The 24,727-nt window shown below is 36.0% G+C and overlaps 1 protein-coding gene across 1 annotated transcript in view; it reads left to right on the top strand.

The window, feature by feature from the left end:
• LOC140170443 (HAUS augmin-like complex subunit 5) overlaps nucleotides 1–6,866 on the top strand; it is a 51,520-nt gene extending 44,654 nt beyond the window's left edge. Inside the window, exons 14-17 of the mRNA XM_072193812.1 lie at nucleotides 1,974–2,091; nucleotides 3,167–3,311; nucleotides 4,478–4,610; nucleotides 5,938–6,866. Coding sequence (XP_072049913.1) covers nucleotides 1,974–2,091; nucleotides 3,167–3,311; nucleotides 4,478–4,610; nucleotides 5,938–6,055 — 514 coding nt within the window. The 3' untranslated portion in view covers nucleotides 6,056–6,866. The remainder of the gene's footprint in view (nucleotides 1–1,973; nucleotides 2,092–3,166; nucleotides 3,312–4,477; nucleotides 4,611–5,937) is intronic.
• Nucleotides 6,867–24,727: the final 17,861 nt, after the last annotated feature.

Raw genomic sequence — 24,727 nt, 5'->3', positions numbered from 1 at the left:
TTTATGATGTAATTATCCAATCAGAAGCTCCAGTAGAGAAGTTTGCTGGGTTGCCTCTGCAGTTGATGGGACTCACACAATTAGACAGGTAAAAGCTCTATTTTGATTGGTTACTGAGATGATTATAATATGTAATTAATCAGAGGAGTTTACCGGTTTGCTGCTGCAGTTGATGAGACTCACAGAATTAGACAGGAAATTTGTATCTCATTTATTGCTTATATGGGCCAATTGGGGAAAATTGCATTTAAAGAATTCTGCCCTTGTAGGCCTCTGTATATAAAGCTGTTTCACTAATCTGTGTCTTAATAATGGGCTATTTCATTTAATGATCACCCTACCCCTGTGGAAGATATAGCTGAAGTCTACCACAGAGGGCATATGAGTTTTGAAAAGAATAGACAATTAGGTAACTTCTATTTGAAATACTCACTCCCCCTGTGGAAGATATTTCCAAAATCTTTCACAGGGGGAGAGTGAACTTTAAATGGAATACAGTAAAACCCCGTCTACAAGCATATAGAGTGCCTCTGATGAAAGCTACATTAATCCAGGCGCCATTATGGAATTTGAACAAATAAATTACGGATCTAAGCATGTACAAACAAGTATTATTTTAAGACCAATATATTATATTGGTATATTAACGCTTGCATCGAATTAATTTAGCTTTCGTAAAAAACACTATATATGCTTGTAGACGGGGTTTTACGGTAGCCCATTGGGACTAGAAATGGACAATGGACATAAATGTTTGATGTCACTGGTAAGCCCAGAATGTTCTGAAAGGTTTATGGAGATGAGGCTGTGTGGCACTGAGCCCTCAATAAATTGATTCTATACACTTTTCACCCTGATGTGGCAGTGAAGTCAACATTTTGAGGCAGCAGTTTAGCATGTTCATCTTTGCGACATCTTTAAGTGTGTGTGTGCGTACGCCAGCACTTTGAGTGAACTCTAGCTATTTGATGCTGCACATAAGGAAATGTGCACTTGACGTCACTGTCACATAAGGCTGAAAATGGTATAATATTCATTGAGTCATCACATATAGGGCTATTCCAGTTGAAACCATACACCCCCAATTGAAGACTTGTCCTTAATCTCTGGGTGTAGATTTCAAATGTAGTCGCCCATTCAGATAATTCACACTCCCTGTGTGTGTGATTAAGGTCATGTATTTCTTACGGTGTATGGTTTCAACTGGAATAGCCCATTAAAGCCTTAATGTTCAATCTTTTTTCAGAATATACCTTTATTTTTTTCAAAACCGATTTTTTGGCATATTTGTAATAATTACACATGTTCCAACTTTGAGCAAACTCAAATTCGCCCTATTTGTAGTAAAACGGGATGATTTTCTTTTGGTCCGACATATCATAATTTTCAGATTATGATAATATATCGGAACGATCGCAAATCGTAGTTTCCTACACAGCCAGTTTGGTTATGCTCCCTCCACGTGTGGAGGGAGTGTAACCAAACTGGCTGTGTAGGAGATTAACTCTGAGGCCACACTCGCCGTCCTAATCCAAAAAGTGCAAGATATTTCAAATGATAGAGGTGAAGTTTATGATGTTGTTTCTTTGCAAATTTCCAATGTTTTTCACATCCAAATGTATTGGAAACTTTCATAATGATTGCATAATAACTATTTTATCATTTTGGAAGAAAAAAGACAAATCTAAAAATTTAAAAAGATCGTACATTAAGGCTTTAAATGTGTTCTATTGTAGCCTTACAAACCTTGCATTGGAAAATTTAAACACAGCAACTTTCTTTTTCTGAGATGGGGTATTTCATAATCAATTTCAGTCGTCAAAACGGTTTAAAATCACATCAAAGTATCAGATGTAAAATGCACAACCCAACTAGTAGAGATATTTTGATAAAATTCTTATGTTATTTTGATGTGCTGCCTTCATCAATAGTTTATTATTTTACCAAAGGTTTCCTTCATGATTCTCACACAGTGGCCAGTATGTTCCAATATTCCAGCTGTCAATCAACCGATGTACTGACAAATCAGCATTCAGTGGAGGCGGAGCTTTCTGTGATATTTTGAATCATCTGAATTTCCCGCTCTATAAGGTATGTGTATTAAAGTAAAATGCCAAATCCTTGCTACAGATTGTGTGCAATCATAATGCTCTGATCCTGTATTACTGTGTTACCAACCACTAATTGCTGATTGGCTGTTGTTCGATCTGCAGACAAGTCTCTGCTGCTAACTCACCATGACCCACCCATATGGCTAGTATGTTTTGGTCAGCACCAATAAAACTCTCTCTCTAAATTGTGTTGCTCTCCTTCAGATTCAGACACTCTCCCTGTGAAAGATTTTTGAAATATCTTGTACAGGGGAGTATAAATTTAATATTGAATTATCACATTAACCAGTATTGTTTGAATCTCACCTTCCCTCTGTGGAAGATTTAGGTTGAATCTATCTCAGAGGGTACTAATGTGCTCATTCTATTTGATATTCATATACTCCCCATGTGGAAGATATTTCCAAAATCAAGGCATTTTTATCATCAAATCAATAATGTTTTTATACCTAAAAGAAAAGAAAAGTTTATTTGAAGGTTACAGAAAAATAGAAAATGGGCATCTTTCCAATTTTATTTATGAGGTATAACTACAAGTTATTATTTTTGTGCCCTTGACATGTAATGAGTTAGACTTTTTAAAGTCAACTCATTATATGTCAAGTGCACGAAAAGGAAGTATATACATGCATTCTGTGGAATTCTCAGTGAGTTATCTTATAAGTTATGGCTAGTGATGAATCGCTTGATGTTAATAAACTTTGAGTGAATGATGGCTCACCTCAAACCTAAATTTTTGGAGAGTACATTGTATCTCTCCTATTTTGTTTGATTACTAAAGCTTGTAAAGAGCTGCCAACCAGGCAGTGGTGTACTGGTCATACTTTCCAAGGAGTACAAAATTGCAAATTTGGCCTGCTCCAAATGATTTTGGGTATTTGTAAGACAAATGAGTCATCAAAATTTGCAAAACAAATTCACTGGGTTCTTTCGCTATTTTCATTTAAAATTTTGCTGCATAGATTTTGAGTTCTTATCTCGTAATAAAGAGTATGTGTTTAGACCACTGTTAAAGAATTCACTTTTTTTATTTATCAATTATTTTTTTATTTCAGGCACCAGAAAACCTGTTATCACATGTGATGGACATGAAATGTCAAATAAGTAGGATTGAGTTACAGCTGAATGCACAGCAAGTATTATATGAAGAAATGACTGGTATACATACAGAAGATAGTACTACTATACAACATATAGCAGGTAACATGTCTGTCTGTGTGTCTGTCAGTCACCTGAGAAATTAAAGTAATTTGTTTATGTGTGTTCATCAATATTTTTGCTTTGTTTTACCTTGAGACCCATAAACATTGGATTTGCACAACTTAGTTGACTATAATATCTGTAAGCTTTTATTCAGATTATATAATCATTGGGCTATTCCAGTTGAAATCCATGCACCCCCCCATGGAAAATATGACCTAAATCATTCACACAGGGAGTGTAAATTTTAAATGGGGTTACCTAACTGGGTGATTCCATATGAAATCTACCCCCCCCCATTTGTAGGAGATTTTGTCTTCCATAGGGGGTGTATGGAGTTCAAATTAAATAGACCACTTGTGCCAATTAGTCAACTTCTAAAAAGTTGAAATCCTGTAACTTTACAACACATTTGATCAAAACACTCAATTCTCTGAAAGAGTTCATCTTGAAGAATTGAATGTCTGTTTGTTTGTTCACTTGTATACTGGAAAGAAAAAGAGCAAGGTACACTAACTTGTCCCCCTCTACGTACCATCGAGTCTGTATTTTACTTGTTTCCCCACATCAAGTTGGTGTACTTTGCTCTTTTTCTTTCCAGTTGTTCATATATTCAAGGTATCCTCTTATATCATTTATTGATCCTTGATGTGTTTTGTGTCTTCGTCCATTAGATTCACCATTACCCACTTGTTCACTTGTATATACATGTAGCAAGCAAAGTATTGATTCAGCCTGGTTAGAACCAGGGAAAATATATTTCCCTTCCCAGAATCCTTTGCAACATGTGCAGCACATTACAGCACATATCACTCAAGATTATTACTCATACAGGTTCCCTTTGTTTTCATGTTGAAAATAGACTGGTTAAATATGGGTCGATAGTCAAGATAAATCAGATTTTACAAGATCTGGACGTTCTCTGTTCAATGAGGTACTATACTTTTTGTCACTATCGACCCATGTTGCACTAGATAGTAAATCAGTACAGAAATTTGAAATAAAAGAAATGCATTATGGGAAGTGTCAGATATCTTCTGTGCGCTAAAAAATGCAGACAAGTCAAAGTACACCTTTTGGGGAGATTGGATTGTTTATCACGCACAATGCACTTTGTTCTGAATTATCGATATCACTTATTTGCTCACCTGTCTCTTTGTTCACAGCACTTGTAGCCGAAGTTGCTGCACATGACAAGAAACAACTTAGTAGACTCTTCCCCTTGCTTCAAAGTAGACAAGCTGAAGCCACGCAAGGATTGCAAGACTGCATAAGAGTCAAAGATGAGCTAACAGCATGGTAAGTTATCTTAACAAACTAAAAATATAACTTTACTGAGGTATAATAGATAAAGTCGTGATTTTTCGTGTGAACGCACCTTTCAAGTAGGGTTGCCTGTCAGGCAATTTTTTGTTTGTTTGCAAGTGACCAATAAAAAACCATTAAAATCACAAAAATATGTAAAAAAAAAAGAAAAGTGCAGTGATTTATTGTGCGCTACGCACAGGCACAATGCCTGGACATTGATCCACAAGCCTCAGCACACTTTACCAAATTGACATTTTTCCCGTTCACTTCGCTCGCATTTTCAGATGAAAGTAATTAATTTTTCAAAAACATACACACATCCAAACAAATAATCTCAAATGCAAAATCTACATCATAAATTTCATTTGAATGACAACAGCTGTCAGCAGTGTGATGATTCTCTGCGTACACTGTTTGAAGAACGCCCGTGTGTGCGTAACACGGAAGTGAATCCAACCATGCCAACTCATTCATGATTGGTTAGTATTTTCATTATTGTATCCACGGTTGTGCATTCGTGTTGTACTTCGAAATATGTGACATGTGTTCATTCAAATTTAATTTTTACTCTAGTCGGTCGGGCCTATGAAACAGGTATTTTTTTGTGTGTTTTTGGCCTTATGAAGATTATTGCAAAACATTTATTTTATCTTATTTTACACAAAACGCAATGTGAAATTACACAATAAATGGAAAAAAAAGTAACAAAGAAAATGGTCTTGCCTGGAAGAGTCAGAAGCATCATTATACTGTCACCAAGGCACCAGAACCAAATTTGTTTGATCTTTGGATAGACCGTCGATGCTGCTTCGATGCTTGTTATTAATGAACTTACAACTAATTAATGAGAATTAATGCTAAATTATATTGGTCAATATCTATACTAAGATTCATAAAACAATAGTCAATTGATTGATTTCATAAATAATAAGGATCGACCAAGCATCGAAAGATCACTGATTGTTTCCTATTGTCCAAGAGGTGTGACTCCTCCAACCCATTTCATTAACAAACTCAGGATAACTAGGAATCTTTCCTGAACAGAAAAGGATGAGACATTTAACCCTATCCACACGGGTGGCGACTGCAGACGACAAGTTCCAATATTCTGTAGAAATTCCAGTTTCAGAACTGTACATTTGCATGACCATATTTGGAATCAGTATGAAAAATGCATTAAAATGAGTACAAACAAGACCTGTTCTTATCTTGAGATAGCTCTTGACACTCAAAACTTAAGACTTTCCATGTTGAAGCCTCTGGGGCTTTGTTGCACTAAGCTATTACATTATGAATTCTATTTAATTTTCTTTGACAGGTGGGAGCAGCCAGCCCAACAGTTAACACCATGGGTGAGATTGGACAACAAAAGTCTTCAACAATGGCTTGACCAGTGGACAGTGGCTGTAACCAGATTGCGACAACTGAATAAATGAGTGGCCTTTGTGCTGTATGAAACAATGGCCCGGAACAATGGCTTGACCAGTGGACAGTGGCTGTAACCATATTAGTCTGACGAACTGGATCTGATTTTCTGAAGTTATATACCCTATACTGCTCCATTTAATACTTGCATGCAAAAGAAGTGGAGCCACTAAACCTTTTTTTGGAAGAGCAGTTCTTGGGGTTTATCAGTTCCAGGGGCATTGGGGCAAAGAAAACAAATTGAGGTGAACGCAAGCTCATCAATCAAGTCTGTCATTGAAAAAGTCGGGATGGTATATGTTTTGCTTCTGTCGCATTGAAGGGACTATCTGGCCATCAATCTGTCAAATGACCAATCACTTACCTGATCATTGGTGACCAGCAACTAGTCTGAATGAAGAGTTGCCACAATAAAGACTGCCATCTTGTTTGAGTAAAGCTAGTTGGCCGGGTCAGTGCAAGAACGTCATAGTGACTTTTTGAACAAAATTGAGTTGAAATTGAAAATGTAATAATGTCAATTAACATATTTTAACATGTCTTAGAAGGAATTAATTTTAATTCAATCAAACGCATCTGTAAAATGACAAATATGCAGATGACGTTCTTGCAATAACCCGACAAGTTGCCATCTAGAAGTCTCAGGGTTGTGTCTCGGTTCGGTCAAACCTGCTTTGGTGAACTAAGTTGTTAATAGCAGCATGGATACTGATATTGGACTCTGTCATTCTTGACATTTGCTTAAAAAGTTACCTTTTTCAGAGTCTTGGTTAGCAGCGACGTAGCTTGCGACACCATCACGGCGTCTTCATTCAGCGTAGTGTAAAGGCGCTGCGATGGTATCGCAAGCTACGCCGCGCTAACCAAGACTCTGAAAAAGGTAACTTTTTAAGCTATAAAATAGACAATAATATGAATCATATTGTCCAGAATTTTATTCAGATTACTGTCTAATGCCACTTGTATTTTATTATATACCTCATCTAAAGATTCCCGCCATCTGATTGGTTGAAAGCACAGGCATAGTTTTGACTATGCCCGCTCAAGTAACTATTCCCCTGGCATAGTTCTGCTTTGTTCCCGGCGTAAAATGGTATTATGCACGGGTTATTGTTTTCGCGTGCTATAATTACTCGGAAATCGCAGATTGTAATCTGTGCCGTTCGCATTAAAACTATTAATTTCTCGTCCTAAAATGGATGCTTTTAACCAAACAGATGACAAGAATCTTAAGATTTGGTATATAAAACAAAATATTACCTGCTTTTTATTCGGGGCGTGGTTAGAATCATAGGCCCACAGTGATCTCAAAACCATGGCTATGCCCCGAGGCTACGCCGGGCATACATGGTGTCCCAGAAAAAAATTATCGGGCAAATAAATTTGGACCTAAGTCGAGAAATAGGCAACAGAATCCAAAAATCTAAACATCAGCGTGTAGCCCATCTTATACTGCATCCTATACGTCAATTTTACTGGAATTGGTTGACTGATTACGAAGAAATGAGTGATTACATAACGCATGCATCAATTCACTTCATTCCAAGTTTGAAAGAAAGATCATTCAACACAATGCGCACTATAGTGGTTAACTGTTAATGGGCTTCATGTTTTGTTCTGTGAAATCCTTTTCGTTGTTTTTAAACAATCTGTTTCTTGCAAAACATTTTATTAGGTTTTGTTCAAATTTGAAAACCTGCGCGATATTGAAAATGAAAGCTAGCATGTTAGATCATGCTCGGTACTTGTAAATATCTTCGTTAATGTTGATATAATTTAAATGTTGCATAAAGAATTATTGCATAAAAGAATTCCAGCTGGCTTTAAAAATTTCTCACACACATTAAAGTTATTGGAATATTTCATAGAAATTATAATGCAAAGTTTTCATAAAAATCTTATAAAACTTCAACATTAATGTTGCATGGCATCAAAAATCACACGTAAACTGTAAGGACTTGATCATTGTCATTCTTGGCTCTAATGTTCTTTGGAAAGTTAAAATATAACATATTTGCACAATCTAAAGAATTAAAGTTGGAAATAAACCTTCCAATTACAGAAATCAAAGTTTTCTTGGACAAACTGTTATTCATCTTCAGTGAAAGCATGAATAACATAACACTGTCGGATTATAAAATAGATAATGTGGACTAAATTTAATGAGATACACAAACTTTAGGGAGCGAGTATGAAAAAGCGCCTGTGATCAAACTTGGAATGAACTGCATGCATTGATGCACGCATTATGTAATCGTTAATTTCTTCGGAATCAAACAAAATTTTCATACGTGCTGCACAATAAAGTAGGCTATGCGCTACATTTAAAAATTTTCGATTTTGATGTCTACTTCTCGACTTACGTTCAATTTTATTTACTCTGTAATTTTTTTCTGGGACACCCTGTAGTCATGGTTTTGAGGTCACCTTGGTCCTTGGTCACCATGCCCCTCATAAAAGTGAATATTTGTATACTATTCTTTTATGATAATATTACTTGCTTTAATTGTATCATTATGCACAATTAATGTAGGCCTACTTCCCCCAACCTCCACCCAGGAAATGATGGGGCTTGTAATTTTTGTACTAATTACATTCAAGTACATTCAATGACCTCTTTGGATCCTTGGTGGATCCCTGTAGGCACGGTGAATCTATAATCATAAAACCTTCTTGTTCCTACCCTTTGAGATGGGACTCTTGTTACCTAAGTGGTTTCCCTGCATCACACCACGATACAAGCTGTATCAAAATGATATACCCATCAGTTTTCATTGATAATATAAAAAAAGCCAGAATGGATGAGTCTGACACATCAAAATTCAATAAAGGATCCAAAAAATGTATCCAATGTTGAATTTGGAAGCTTTTCAATAAACATCAACATTGATAGGTACCAATCATTTTGATACAGCTGTACAGTCCCCACAAAGATCATGGGATTTCAAAAATTACATCCCCAATCCCCGGGTTGGAAGATGGAGATTACAAAACACTGCAATCCCCTAGCCCTGGAGCACATCATCCGGTTAAACCCTATGTAATCCCAGCTTTCAATTACATCCCATGCCCCACATTTTCCAGAATAGAGGGAGTGGGGGAAGTACTTAAATAATACATTACTGAAATAAACTGAGTATTAGTTTACATAATGTGATATGTGATCCAAATGTCATGTGGGAATTATGAAATTGAGATGCAGGCAAAACTAGGGAACAAACATGTAACCAAACATTCTTGGGATGCGGGGATTTTAACAATAGTAATCTGGTTACTGGGGCAACTCAAATATTCATAATTGCCACCTTTGGCTTGAGTCAGTTATGTAGCGTGATTCATCCGATAGGGGAGAGTGGGCAAGCCACTGGTTCACCCGATGGGGGAAAGGGTGCACCGACACTGATGGAGGGGTCATTGGTTCTGATTAAGGGGCACCCAGAGAGGGACACAGTTTATTTTTTGGTATTTTTTCTATGAAACTTGTTAAAATTATTAATTTCAGACTCTACATGATGGAATCAGATTGGTGATAATGGGCTATTCCAGTTGAAATACACATACCCCCTATGGAAGACATATCATTAATCTTCCACACAGGGAGTGGCTGGGGTTTCCTGAATGGGTGGCTCCCCCTGGGAGTTTAAATTTATGTCTTCCATAGGGGGTGTATGGATTTCTACTGGAATAGCCCAATTGATGAGAAAAAGAAGTTGTTAATATAGTCAGACAATAAGACCTACAAAAATTGTTTGATTGGCGTAATCCGTCCGGACTTTTTCTTATTTTTTTGCAAAAAATAAATAAAAGAATTAAATAAAAAATAAACAAATAAACAAAAAAAGTTCCAAGGCCTTTATCATACGCAATTTACCGCTTTAAATATGTGTAAAAAATTTTTTAAACCGACCCACCCTATTTTTTTTATGTTATGCCAATCAAACAATTTTTTAGGCATAAATTACAATATTCACAAAGAAGCAACAAAATTCAGTCTGGTGTATTTGCATATTATTCCCAGATTTAGGTTTAATTATATCAAACTGGATCCAGCACGGATTCAATAATTATAATCAGACATTAATAAAATACCGTAACCTTAGATTGAGACATTCTAGTTGAAAAACGTACAACTGATATGGAAGACATGACCTTAATCTCCCACACAGGGGGTGTAGAATTCAAATGGAGACACCCAATTTGAAATTCATCTTCGCTGTGTGGAAGATTAAGGTCATGTCGTCCATGAATCCGGGCCATGAATTTCAACTTGAATAATAACCCATTACGTGAGTTGAAAATTACAAGGTTCTGACATTTTGGTGTTTTTGGAGAGAATGGTATTATTTTATCAAAATCTTCTTTTCCATGCTTAGATATTATAATACATAATATAGCTACCCAAAAACCATGTTATAAATGTGTTTTGATTTTTGGTCAAAATATTTTAATAACATTTAAATGTTGGGTTATTATGAATATATTTTTTAAACATTGTTTGTTGGCACAAAGTTTTGACAAAGTATTTAGTCAACAATTACATACGTATTATGTTTTGCAGCAGTTTAACAATGTTTTTGAATGTTATTTTTAAACAGTAATACTCCTTATATAACCCAACATTGAAACATTTTGTGTTTGCTGGGTAGGCTTGTAAAGCATATCGCGGGGTCAATGACACAAAGACGTAACTCCATTTTGGCCATTCTGAGAAAAATGAGTTTAAAGATAAAGGTCCACATTGACTTATGTACGTCATGTTTCGCAGGCCATTGATGTCAATGGGATGCTAAATGGAAGTTGCTTATTGGAAAGTGCTCATTTGATATCAAAATGTCTTATTCGCAAAAAAAAAAAGTTACGTCTTTGTGTCACCGACCCCTCGATATACTTGTTTAGTTATAATCTTATAATTCTCAGCCCACGACTTGATGAATGAACTCAAAACAATTTACATGGTATTGATGGAACTAGCGATATGATTAAGAAATAAATTCAAATTAGTATTGAAATGAAAGATGGTACTCCAAATCTGTGTTAACTATCCTTTTATAAAGCTGGATCCAATAATACAACAGAGTTTCTCAACCCACGATTTGATGCATGAACACAAAACAATGTACATGGTATTGATGGATACAGCGCCATCTTTGCACAAAGAAAATGTTTAGAAAATCAATTCACTTTAGTGTTAAAAAGTAATTTTTTCTCGAAATCTGTGTTAGGTGTCCTTTTATAAAGTTGGATCCAACAAGAACTTCAAAATTCGTCTCTAGATTATGTTTTAAATGTGACTGTCCACCACAAACCAGCTGTAAAGTCGGGCCCCAGTCAATTTTGCTTTATATATCATAAGCTTTTAAATGGTATCATTCGACTTCAACAAAATGGTACCTTATTTCGGTTCTTCTTCTCTTTTTCCACATTACTGATAATGAATATCAAACAGTCATAATTGGCGGCCATTTCAAATCATCCCCAAGTCAACGATGTTCAGGAATGTCCTCTCATTGTTAATTGTTGGTTGTACATACCTAGACAAAATACAATGCTTCGTAACCCACCACTTCAAAAGGATTTAGCCAAAGCAAAAAAGACTAGAGCTATAGACATAGGTAGAAGATTATCATCCTCTTCAAAAAATAGGATTGATTTGAAAAAAGGTGTTTGACTGGCACTAGCCAATTGAGATCACCAACTTGAGGTACCTATGAATACGACCTTCATTCACATTTTACACTGCAACTCAGAATACAATTTACCGATTTTAGGCCTATGGCTCATTTGTGGTGTACGGTCACAAATATTAAGGATTAACTTTTTTAGGTCCTTTTCACTGTTTAATCCTTAAAAGGATTAAACAGTGAACATTGGCCTAATCATACCCAAGACAATTATTATGCATGAGGTGTCACTGGAATTGAAACATATTAAGGGGTGCATAAGTCCCCCCTTAAGACTTTTAGAATGAATCCAAAATGTTTCGATGATGTTAAAGATGCATACATAAAATACTATCTACTTAATAGTATTTAAGAAAACGTACTTGTTATTTACTTATAATAAGTATTAATTAGTTGTCAACCCCATTGACACAAGCAGAGGTGCCTGTCTAAAATGAGTACAAGCAAAATAACACTATTTCAATTTTACCAAGCAAATTGATGTAAAATATTCGGGGTGGGGTGGGGTGTGGGGGCACTCATTGACTTTTGAAACTTGATGACAACAGGGATGTACGGCCACATTGATCCCCCTTTTCAACTATATCTCACCAAGTGACCCCCATTTTTGTATTACTGTCACCAAAAGACACCTTTAAAAGAATTCTGAACAATATTTGGATTTATAAACTTTTACCGAATGATCACGTTTTTTTAATCTAAAATTTACAAAATTTAATTTTTCAAATTGATGACTTTTTTTCCTTCCAATTTTGAAATATTTGTTTACTTTATATTTACGTTATATTTTGGTTGGCAATGTTATGACCAAAATGTTGGAGAGTATCACTGAATGACACCATTTTTATTCATTCTCTCCAAATGACCTTTTTTGGTGTCAAATCTCTGACAGAAAGACCCCTATATCTTGGTGTAGATTATTCATCCAGTAGTTCAAAACATTATTTTGTAAATTAAATCAAAATACTGGAATTAAAGTTTGCAACTCACTTTGCTACGTTGGGTCCGAAAGCATCCGGTATTTGATTTAATTTACAAAATAAAGACCCCTATAGTTTTGCACTGGTGCCCCCTCATTTCCATCACTTCAAAAGTCGAGTGCCCCCACCCGCCCGGTCCTTGAGGGGAATGTTGCCCCCAAATGAAATTCAATGATTTTGAAAAAGTGAGAAACAACTTTTCATTCAAGCTTTAAAATACAATTTTGTCAACACTTCAAAATATTGCTTAATTATCATATCAATTTGCAAATTATCGGGGTGTACTAACAGTACAGACTGGTTACAAGTATGATCTAAATCATAATGACCAAAATTACATCCATACATTTTGGAAACTACGATTTGATAGGTGCAGGCTGACTATACATATAACACTTGTTAGTACATGAAGATATATTTTAACACGTCAAATAGTATATATTGATAATTATCTTTTTCATTCATTCATAAAAAAACCGAAAATTATATCTTCGACACTTACCAAATTGACACAAAAAGCAAAAGGAATTTTATACCACGACTATATAATAACGACTCTGTTCCAAATACAGGGTGTCCCAGAAAAAATTACCGGGCAAATGAATTTGGACGTAAGTCAGGAAAACAGACATCAGAAACCTTCAGTCTTCAGCTGGGTTGTGATGCAAATGACCTTGAGTACCGGACACTTCCGGTATTGATGACAATTGACGAGGAATGTCCTTTATGATCCTGTCCCAGCCGTGTGATAGTTTGGCCCGGACGCCTCCACCGCGTTTGAGGGATGGTTGCTCAGCCCTCACTCAGATTGCCTCTTTCACTCCACGCTCAAACCAACGATGCTCGCGATCTAGGATTCGGACATCCTTGGTGTCAAAATGGTGTCCGGTGGCTTTCAGATGTAAGAACACTGATGAGTCGTTTCCACTTGAGCTGGCTCTGCGATGTTGTAACATGCGATTGTGAAGAGGTTGGGCGGTTTCTCCTATGTAAGAGTCTTGACAGGCTTGCTCCACCGCGGTGGAGGCGTCCGGGCCAAACTATCACACGGCTGGGACAGGATCGTAAAGGACATTCCTCGTCGATTGTCATCAATACCTGAAGTGTCCGGTACTCAAGGTCATTTGCATCACAACCCAGCTGAAGACTGAAGGTTTCAGTCGCAACGTCGGTTCGTCCGTCAAAATAGGTATGTCTGGTTGACCAGATTTAAATTAAATCTTAATCACAGTAGGCCTAAATTAGGTTATGCGCTACATTTTAAATTTTTTGATTCTGATATCTAGTTCTGGACTTACGTCCAGTTTTATTCCCTCGGTAATATTTTCTGGGACACCCTGTACAAATCTTACCCAAGGCAAAAAAGAAGAAAATTTGTCTCGGAAGACTGCGCATACTTTTTTAATTGTTTTTAGCGCAATTTAATTTTGACACGTTACTTTTTACGAACATTTTCAGATTTTCTCGATGATATGAAACAAAATGGAAAAAAAATAGGGGAGGAGCAGCTAAAATAGCCGGCGATAATACCCCATACTTGCGAGTACCGTGAAAGATGTTTCCTTCCTTCTGAGACGTTCTCTTTTGCCTTTAACAAAATTCCAACATTGCTACATGCATTATTTCTACATGTTTTCCCTGGTATTGAATGCTCACATAAAAATACATACGGAGCATTCTAACTTATTAGAAGTCTAATAAGATCATATATTTTATAATGAACAAAATTGGCGTATCCTTTGTGTAAAATGATGTAAAAAAGATAACAGAATATGAAATAATCCCTCGATCATCAAGTTCTGTGCTTTCTAACACCAAGGAGAAACCAATGATTAGGTGATCTTGAAAATCGGAGGTCTCTAATAAGCTTGTTGATTTACAGAGATGCCACTTTCCAGGATTTAGCATGAATTCAGTTTCTATGTGAGTCAAATTCGGGTAAAACTGAGTGACATCTCTGAATATAGCTGATACATCTACGGAAGCTTAAAAGTGCCACCGTAATCTGTAAAAAAGTCGAGATAATTATCCCGGTAAGCCGACTTTCTAGTGATGAAAAGATGAGATAACAAGATCCTGGATCTGGTCAAGTCGACTTCCTTGTGACCAGAAGATGAGATAACAAGATCCTGGATCTGGTCAAGTCGACTTCCTAAGTGACCAGAAGATGAGATAACAAGATCCTGGATCTGGTCAAGTCGACTTCCTTGTGACCAGAAGATGAGATAACAAGATCCTGGATATGGTCAAGTCGACTTCCTAAGTGACCAGAAGATGAGATAACAAGATCCTTGATCTGGTCAAGACAGCTTGATGCAGTCGTCTTCCCGGCCTGGGTAGGGTTTGTTTGTTTGTTGGTTTTGTTGTTTAAACGGTCGCGGTCGTGTGGAGACACACTTGGGTCCTGATGGGACCAGCCAGGTTCAAACAAAGTGCTCAAGCCAGGCTAATCGAGCATAATCATGCTGGCCTAGTAGGTCTACCTCGAAAGAAAGAAAAGAAAAATATTCGCAGATAAAAGAAAAGAAGGCTACTCCCAACAATCAAGTGAACAATTTTACCGTCAGCCCTCAAGAGAAATGGGTTAAAAGCAAGCCTACCTCCTATAGGCCTTTTTTGTAGGTCTGCTCATTTTTATTATCAAAGTTTGCTCCCCTTAGGGACCGTTCACAAACCCTTGTAAGAGGGGAGGGTGATGCCAAAAAAAATGGGGCCACCCTTTACAGACCTCAAAAATTTCAGCCCCCCCCTTTTTGACATGAAAATTATGAGTCAACCCCATAGAAAAGCATATAAACTAAATTTTCCCAGGAAAATTTGTGGTCATTTTTTTCAGCCCCCCCCTTGGGAGGGTCCAAATTTTTCAGCCCTCCCCCCTTTTTTTTGCATCAGGCCCCTCTAACATGTGTTTGTGAACGGTCCCTAAAACATCGCATTCCCCTTGCTCCCTCCTCTGTCCTGGCTACTACGCCACTGTTGTCCTTGCACTTAGCTGAGTCACAGATCATGCTATGTATACAGCTTGTGGTAGAAAAAGATCTCGGGATAATTTTATTGTCCCGGGATAATTTTATTATCTCGAGATCTTATCCCGGGATAATTTTATTATCTCGAGATAATTTTATTAGCTCGGGTATCTATTTGCTTAATATGTTCATACAAACAGGGCAAGAAAGTTGTTCTAGATAATATCTCGAGATAATAAAATTATCTCGAGATAATAAAATTATCCCGAGATAATATCTCGAGATAATAAAATTATTCACTTGATTGTTGGGAGTAGCCTTCTTTTCTTTTATCTGCGAATATTTTTCTCTCCTTTCTTTCGAGGTAGGCCTACTAGGCCAGCATGATTATGCTCGATTAGCCTGGCTTGAGCACTTTGTTTGAACCTGGCTGGTCCCATCAGGACCCAAGTGTGTCTCCACACGACCGCGACCGTTTAAACAACAAAACAAACATGCAAACAAACCCCACCCAGGCCTGGAAGACGACTGCGTCAAGCTGTCTTGACCAGATCCAGGATCTTGTTATCTCATCTTCTGGTCACTTAGGAAGTCGACTTGACCAGATCCAGGATCTTGTTATCTCATCTTCTGGTCACAAGGAAGTCGACTTGACCAGATCCAGGATCTTGTTATCTCATCTTCTGGTCACTAGGAAGTCGATTTGACCAGATCCAGAATCTTGTTATCTCATCTTCTGGTCACAAGGAAGTCGAGTTGACCAGATCCAGGATCTTGTTATATCATCTTCTGGTCACTAGGAAGTCGATTTGACCAGATCCAGGATCTTGTTATCTCATCTTCTGGTCACTAGGAAGTCGACTTGACCAGAACCAGGATCCTGTTATCTCATCTTTTCGTCACTAGGAAGTCGATTTGACCAGATCCAGGATCTTGTTATCTCATCTGGTCACTAGGAAGTCGACTTGACCAGAACCAGGATCTTGTTATCTCATCTTTTCATCACTAGGAAGTCGGCTTACCGGGATAATTATCTCGACTTTTTTACAGATTACGGTGGCACTTTTAAGCTTCCGTATACATCTTATCAAAACATAGGCCTACTTTATATTCCCATCATGCAGGAGTACGCTAATTTGAATATTTAATTATTTCTGAATGTTTACTGTGACACACCTATAACAAAACAAATATACAATCTTACTTTTGTCGCCAATTAAAACATCTTGGCAAACATACTTAATAATATTATACAGTCTTCAGTTATCAAGACGCCAAGTTGACGTAGAGCGTAACTGATGATGATGATTTAGGAATATGCTATACTTTAGATATCTAACTGTTTATACATGTCTGTTCTGATGCTGATAACAAAACATCTGCATTAACAAAACATAATAAAATCATTATACTTATCGCCGTTTGAAACATCTTGACAAAAATTTAAAAATATACAAACACAAAAATGTTCTTAAAACGTTTTTTCAAAAAGCTTTAATAACATTTAAATGGGTTCTATAAAGATCATGAACACGTTTTTAAAACGTTATTGTAAAACATTTTGAGCAAACATTTTTGCAAAATATTTTGTCAGCAGTTAAATAACATTCTGTTTTAATGTTTTGCAACAAATTTCAAAACTGTTTTATGAATGCTATTAAACGTTTTTATACCCTTTATATAACCCAACATTTAAACCTTTTGTGTAAAACGTGTGTTTGCTCAGATGCTTTACTAGATATTCAACTATTTCTACATGTGCTCTGATGCTTACAAAGCATATGCCTCGCCATTTTATCGCCATTGAAACATCTTGGCAAAATTATTATTTTAAAATGCATGCTGCAGGAATATGCTATATTAATATAGATATGCAACTATTTGTACATATTTGTACTGATGCTTACAAAACATCTGCCTTAACCAAACACAATATAATCATAGGCTATATTATTATATATTCGCCAATGGAAACATCTTGGCAAACATACTTTAAAATATACACGATTCGGGACGCCAAGTTGATATATAGAGCGTAACTGATGATGATGCTTTAGAACTATGCTAGATTTAGATATCTAACTACATGTCTGATTCTTGCAACAAAACATCACATAATAGATTCATATACTCATATCGCCAATTGCAAAATCTGGCAAACATATTTCATGTACTTTAAAATATAAACGATTCAGGATGCCAAGTTGACGTAGAGCGTGACTGATGATGATGATGCTTTAGAACTATGCTAGATTAAGATATCAACTATTATACATGTCTGTTCTGATGCTTACAACAAAACATCTGCATTATAACATACCGTAAAACCTCGTCTACAAGCATATATAGTGTGTTCTTTATGAAAGACAAATTAATTCGAAACAAGCGTAAATATGCTAATACAATTGATTGGTCTTAAGGGGGTACTACACCCCTGTCCAAATTTGTGCCTATTTTGGCATTTTTCTTAAAAATTATAGCGCATTGGGGCCAAGTAAGATATGTATATTATAGGGGCAAGGACTACAACTACTGCACTGTAAATTTTATTTCAGCACAGATAACAGTTGTGGGGTTACAGTCAAAAACGAGGGAAAACCAATATTTGATCAATAAATCAAGAACTACTTGCTTTGAGTTGCTGAATTTTCAGTACAATAGTTGTAGTCCTTGCCCCTATAATATACATATCCTACTTGTCACCAATGTGCTATAATTTTTGAGAAAAATGCAAAAATAGGCATAAAATTGGCCAAGGGTGTAGTACCCCCTTAAAATCATACTTGTTTGTACATGCTTGGAGCCGTAATTTATTTGCTCAAACTCCATAATGGCGCCTGGATTAATGTAGCTTTCATCAGAAGCACTCTATATGCTTGTAGATGAGGTTTTACGGTAATACATTCATATACTCATATCGCCAATTGAAACATCTTAGCAAACAGGAATATGCTATACTAATATAGATATCCCGTTTTCTACATGTTTACAAAACACCTGCATTATAAACAAAGCAATACAATCATATATCGTAAACTGTCTAATTTAGATATCCAAATATTTCTACATGTCTGTTCTGATGCTTACGAACCATCTACATTATCAAAACATATTACAATCAAGTACTTTTGTCGCCATTTGTAACATCTTGGCATACATTAAAAATATGTGAGAAATATTGCTATACTACATCAGATATTGACCTATTTCTACGTGTATGTTCTGATGCTTATAAAACAATTCTTCAAATAAAACATGACAAGATCATACTCTCTCGTTGCATGCTAATCTTAAAGTCTTATAGTAAGGACACAGTATGTACATGCTTGGAGTAAACTTATTTGTAATGTCTTAACACTTACCAATCATGAAAGATTTTATACTTTACAAACATACGTAGTATTATAATAATAATCTGATCGCCAATTGAAACATACTAAAAAATATACATGCTATATAAGTCATGTTCACACGGTCGGACAAAAGTGACATATTACCGGTAATAAGTGACTTATTGCCGGTAATAAGTGCTTTATGTCCGACCGTGTGAACACGACTATATTCAAATATTTCCATATGATATAGAAATATGATTTAGGAATATGCTGTGTTAAATTTAGATATCTAACCATTTCTACATTTCTGTTCGGATGCTTACAACAAAACACCAAAAACAAAAACAATACAATATACTCTAGTCACCATTTAAAACATCTTGGCAAACATATTTAACAATATACATGCTTCAGGAATATGCTACAGTAATTTAGATATCCAACTTTTTCTACATGTATGCTCTGATCCTTACAAAACATCTGCCTTAATAAAACATAAAACAATCACAGACTGTATAATTGCCATATCTAACTATTTTACAGCCTGCTCTGATGCTTACGAAATATCAGCATTAATAAAACATTACAATCATATACTCTTGATACCAATTGAAACATCTTGGCAAACATTTTAAAATATATACATGTTTCAGGAATATTCTATACTAATGATGTCTAACTTTTTCTACATCATGAAAAATTACTTTAAAAAGGCACACGTAGTGTTATAATACAGGTGGTGTACTGTTCGACTTTTAGGGTTAGGGGTGGAAGGGTTTCTTTTAAAGCATTCTTCGCCCACCAGTGAGAAGAAAAAAATAATCAGCATAGATGATGGAAAACAAAATGCCCCACCGAACTCTGTATAAGTGATACTTAAAATTGGAAACTTAAAAGAATTGCAGCCGAAGTCAACGAAAAAAAACTTACTTCCACCCCCCCAAAAAATCTACTGATCTAACGAATCATCAGTCGTATACAATAATACGACCATATATCCCTGTTGCTAATTGATACGTCGTACATCTTATCAAGCATATTTACAGACTATATAATACATGCTACAGGAATATCATAAGCTAATATAACTATATCTACACGTGTACCTGTCTGTTTGATGGTTACTAAACATCAATATAATGAGATCATACTGAGTTGATAATTGATACATCTTAATAGTAAAATAGTAACATACACCATATACAATGTAGACCTATATTATACATTGCATGTATATTATACATGCTTGGAGGAAACTTATTTTGGAATTTTTCAAACGGCTACAAATCTTGAAAAATAACTTAAACACCTTAGATTTGTACTTTACCCAACAATTTTGCGCACAAAAAGTATCCGAACACTTAAAACAAAAGCAATTTCTTAAGGGGGTACTACACCCCTGGCCAATGTTGTGCCTGTTTTTGCATTTTTCTCAAAAATTATAGCACATTGGTGACAAGTAAAATATGTATATTATAGGGGCAAGGACTACAACTACTGTACTGAAAATTCAGCAACTCAAAGCAAGTACGGTAGTTATTGATTTATTGATCAAATACTGGTTTCCCTCATTTTTGACTGTAACTCCACAACTGTTGTCTGTGCTGAAATAAAATTTCCAGTGCAGTAGTTGTAGTCCCTGCCCCTATAACATACATACAGGGGCGGCGCCAGGGTATTTTGATAGGGGGGGCAAAACAATTTTGGAAATTTGTTATGCAGCGAGATAGCACTGCCCGTCGCGCTTGCGCGCCGCAGGGGGGTGTCTGAGGGGGGATGTGCCCCCCTCATAATTGGGAAAATTTTCAAAATGAAAGCACAAATGAAGCCATTTGATGCACCATTTTCACCCCTTTTAGGGTTATTTATTTATTTTCTAACCGCATATTTTTATGGATTTCATTCACGGGCCCGACTTTCAGGCCCCATGTCACAGGGGAAGGTGCTCAAATTCGTCCAAAATGGTCAAATATGACCAAAGTTGCACAAAGTTGCATTAAGTTGCCTAAATGACACCACTGAATTTATATCTACGAATATTATACTGTGGTTTCCCATCCAGTGTACCATTTACCACAATACTGGCACTTGAGTCGAGTGCTTTGTCTTGAAAAATTTTTAGACGCCCGATATGGCCGATATGTGGGTCGTACACCTTCATGGTCATGGGCGGCCATATGAAAGAAAGGGAAAATGTATATAGTTTTCAGTGGATTTGCAGACCTATTTATAATAAGAAAACAATAATCATAATCTGATTTCAGCGATACATTTTTTTTATGTTAGAGACATAAGATCCATCATATAAAATAATATAAAGCTACAAAATACACAAAATAAGCCCGGGATAATATTTGTTGGATTTTCTCAGAACTTACTCGGATGGACTTAATGCCTTTTGGAAACAAACTCTTCAAATGACTCTCTTTTTTGGTGTCAAATATCTCACCGAAAGACACCTATATATATAGTTTCAAATGATGTCTGCACAATGACATCCCTGTCATTTCAAATTCCAGTGCCCCTTCCCTCCGGAAATAGAGCTTCTTTTTTGCGTTTATTTAATAAATAAATGTTCTTATGAAATTTTGAACGTTATATCTTCCAAAACTGTTTTTATTTTTCAAACGAGAAAAGTGAAACCTGTCAATCCTTCAATTTACGTAATAAAATACTGTTTTAAAATAAAGCCTATTGTCAGGTTAGCTGATACGAAGAAATGGGTTCAAATACCTAAATGGTCCAGGGTCCAGCACAACATAAGCCCCTTGCCTAGGCCTAAAGTTATAATAATATACATTATAGCTCTTGATATCTATATAATCATTTGGGGGGTATATACAAAACATGGCCTGGCCTGGCCAATGATGGCCAACTGAAAATTGTTATGTGTCAAAATGTCAGATCCTGTTTAAATATTACTACAGTTGGATTTTGCTATGAAAAAGGTCACCCTAATTTTAAAGGCAATTACTGATAAACCAACTGATAGGAAAATGACGTAGCCAGGATTTTTCCAAAGTTGTTGGGAGAAAAGGCAAGAGAGAGGCCATGCGACTTTTATGGGGGAAAATTTGCCTAAAATGGGCCCAAAATATAAAAATCAACAACTTTAAAACCGCGTAGGTCAGCATTCCACAAGGGGCAAGATCCGAAGGGGGGAGTTTCCTCCTTTTAACCATGGCCAGGGAGGGGAATTTCTCCTTTTCTTCTTCTCCTCCCTTCTTCTCTTCTCTCTCCTTCTTCTCTTTCTCTTTTTCCTTTCGTTTACCTCTTTTTTGAAAATTATAGGGGGGGCAATTGCCCCCCTTGCCCCCCCTGTGGCGCCGCCCCTGCATACATATGTTACTTGTGCCCAATGCGCTATAATTTTTAAGAAAAATGCAAAAATAGGCACAAAATTGGGCAGGGGTGTAGTACCCCCTTAAAGACACTAAATCTAAATTACAAAATAAAGTCAAGTGAAAGATAGAAGGAGAATTTTGTTATGGCTACTTTGACACACGATGTGACTTCATTCCACTAACGCATTTGAATAAGAAAATGTAGAGTTTCAAAAGTGACACATTTTGATATTGCCACGTTCAAGGCTATTTCCGCTGCCTATTGTTACGGGTTCAATCCAGCTTGACAGATGAACGCTCACTCCACTGTGTTTAATTGCGTGCTCCGAGGGAAAAGTCAATGTAAATGTTTGTCACTTTTGAAAAACTTTTTTTTATAATTCAAATTACCAAAAGTTAGTGAAATCAAATCGTATTATGCTGAATGTGATATCAAATTAGCAGAACAAATTTCTTCATCTATCGACTACTTGATTTCTGTAATTAAGTTTCAGTGTCTTAAAAATGGCTGTTGTTTGAAGTGTTCGGATACTTTTTGTGCGCAGTATACATTAAGCATAAGTTTTCTTTAATATCTGAGTAGGAATAAAGCATTTTTGTCACGTAAGGCGCCGTTATGTGAAACGATGGACGCTATGAAGATGAAGAGTGTTCTATCATAAAACTTGTTATTTTTTCTACAATCAAATTATCATTATACTCCATTTGAATATTATGAATCATAGTCTACAACCCCATCAAGTCACGTGACGCTTCATATTCACAATCTGATGAAGTCCAACGAATCGGTGACGAAACATAAAAAATTATTTTGTTGAGAGAACTGTTAAGAATGTTTTTTAATATGACTCATAGTATTCAAATCATCCATCGTTTATTTCCTTGATATTCGGCACTACAGTCTTAGTTGTGGCTTTCATGGCAACAACCATGTGTCTAAATTGAACCCTTGCAATTGTCTAATCTAAAGTCTGCACAAAAAAAAACCAGCTGTTATAAATACGCCTATAGATTCAGAACTAATCATTGTTTTCAAAATATTTGAACATAGAAAGACGGATGGATAATTTACGCGCATGATACCCTATTTCATTTGTCAAATGTCGTTCAATATTAACAACACAGTAGTGCTTTTACAGAAAAAATACCAGAATTTAAAAGTTTCAGTTTAAAGCGATCAATGGTTATAATGCCAGCACTGTAAAACGTAAAGCCCGCCATTTATCTTCGCGCTTACTTCAAATCAATACAAATAGCTGCAACTTTTACATTCGGGTATGTTTCTTTCGAAACACTGCTGTATTGTTAATATCGAACAAAATTGGACAAATTGGGTATCAAAATACGTGTAAATAAATCACCCTTCTTTTTATGTTGAAATATTGTGAAAACAACTACTAGTTCTGAAGCTCTAGGCGTATTTATAACAGCTGCGTTACTTATTGTGCAGACTTATTATACATTCCCGTCATCAATTGCCTTGGCAATGTAGGGCAATGTACATGTAGGGCAATAACTGGGCGAGGTCCTCTGCTACTTCAGAGAGTCCAAGTGCATTCCCCCATTTGTCCATTGTGAAAAATATTTTTTTCTCAAGTACACGACCATACAGTACGCGTAAATTCGCCAGGCGCTAATTATAATATTTAACAGTAACACAAAAACGGAATTACTATAAATGCTAAGCATATTTTGTCTTGCCAATAATGAATAAATCCCATGTTTTGAACGGAAATCTCAATCAAGTTCTGGCTTCAATATTGCAGTTTCCTGCATCTCGTTAGCTTTGTAAAATTATGAAGAGTTGGTTTCCAAAAAAGGATCCATCCATTTATTACCTTTCTGAAAAAATCAAGTTAATCTTAAATTGCCAGGTTCCACTAGCATATTGTTTATATTCTTACTTTGTGAAATATTTCATGATAGAAGCTTAAAAATGTTTTCTATTGCCCTCTTTATTCCCAAAATTAAGTGGATGAATCTCATTTAGAAAAAACAACACACAATAATGTTTAGCACATGAAAAGTTATTTCATGTGCCTACTGACAGTTGATGAAGATATCACAGGGGTGCACCCAGCAAACACAACATGTTTTCAAAACGTTACCAACGTGTTATAACGCGTATTGGTTTTGGTAAAAATGTTTGGTTATATAAAGGTCATGAAAACATTTTTTAATATTAGTGTCATATAAAAGCACTAGAACAACATTTTCAAAATGTTGTCAAAATGTCATTGTTTTAAACGTTTTCTGTCAAACGTTTTTTGTGTTCACTGGGATGGCTTACTAATAACGTATAAATCGCTACCGTTAAGCCACATAATGGGCTGAAGGGTGTGATGGTTACCACTAAATCGTTCATTCTTTTGAGAGG

This window comes from Amphiura filiformis, chromosome 14 (genome assembly GCF_039555335.1).
Source record: "Amphiura filiformis chromosome 14, Afil_fr2py, whole genome shotgun sequence".
Lineage (NCBI taxonomy): Eukaryota > Metazoa > Echinodermata > Ophiuroidea > Amphilepidida > Amphiuridae > Amphiura > Amphiura filiformis.
The sequence above is the reverse complement of the archived record's forward strand: the minus strand, read 5'-3'. Positions and strand labels throughout refer to the sequence as shown.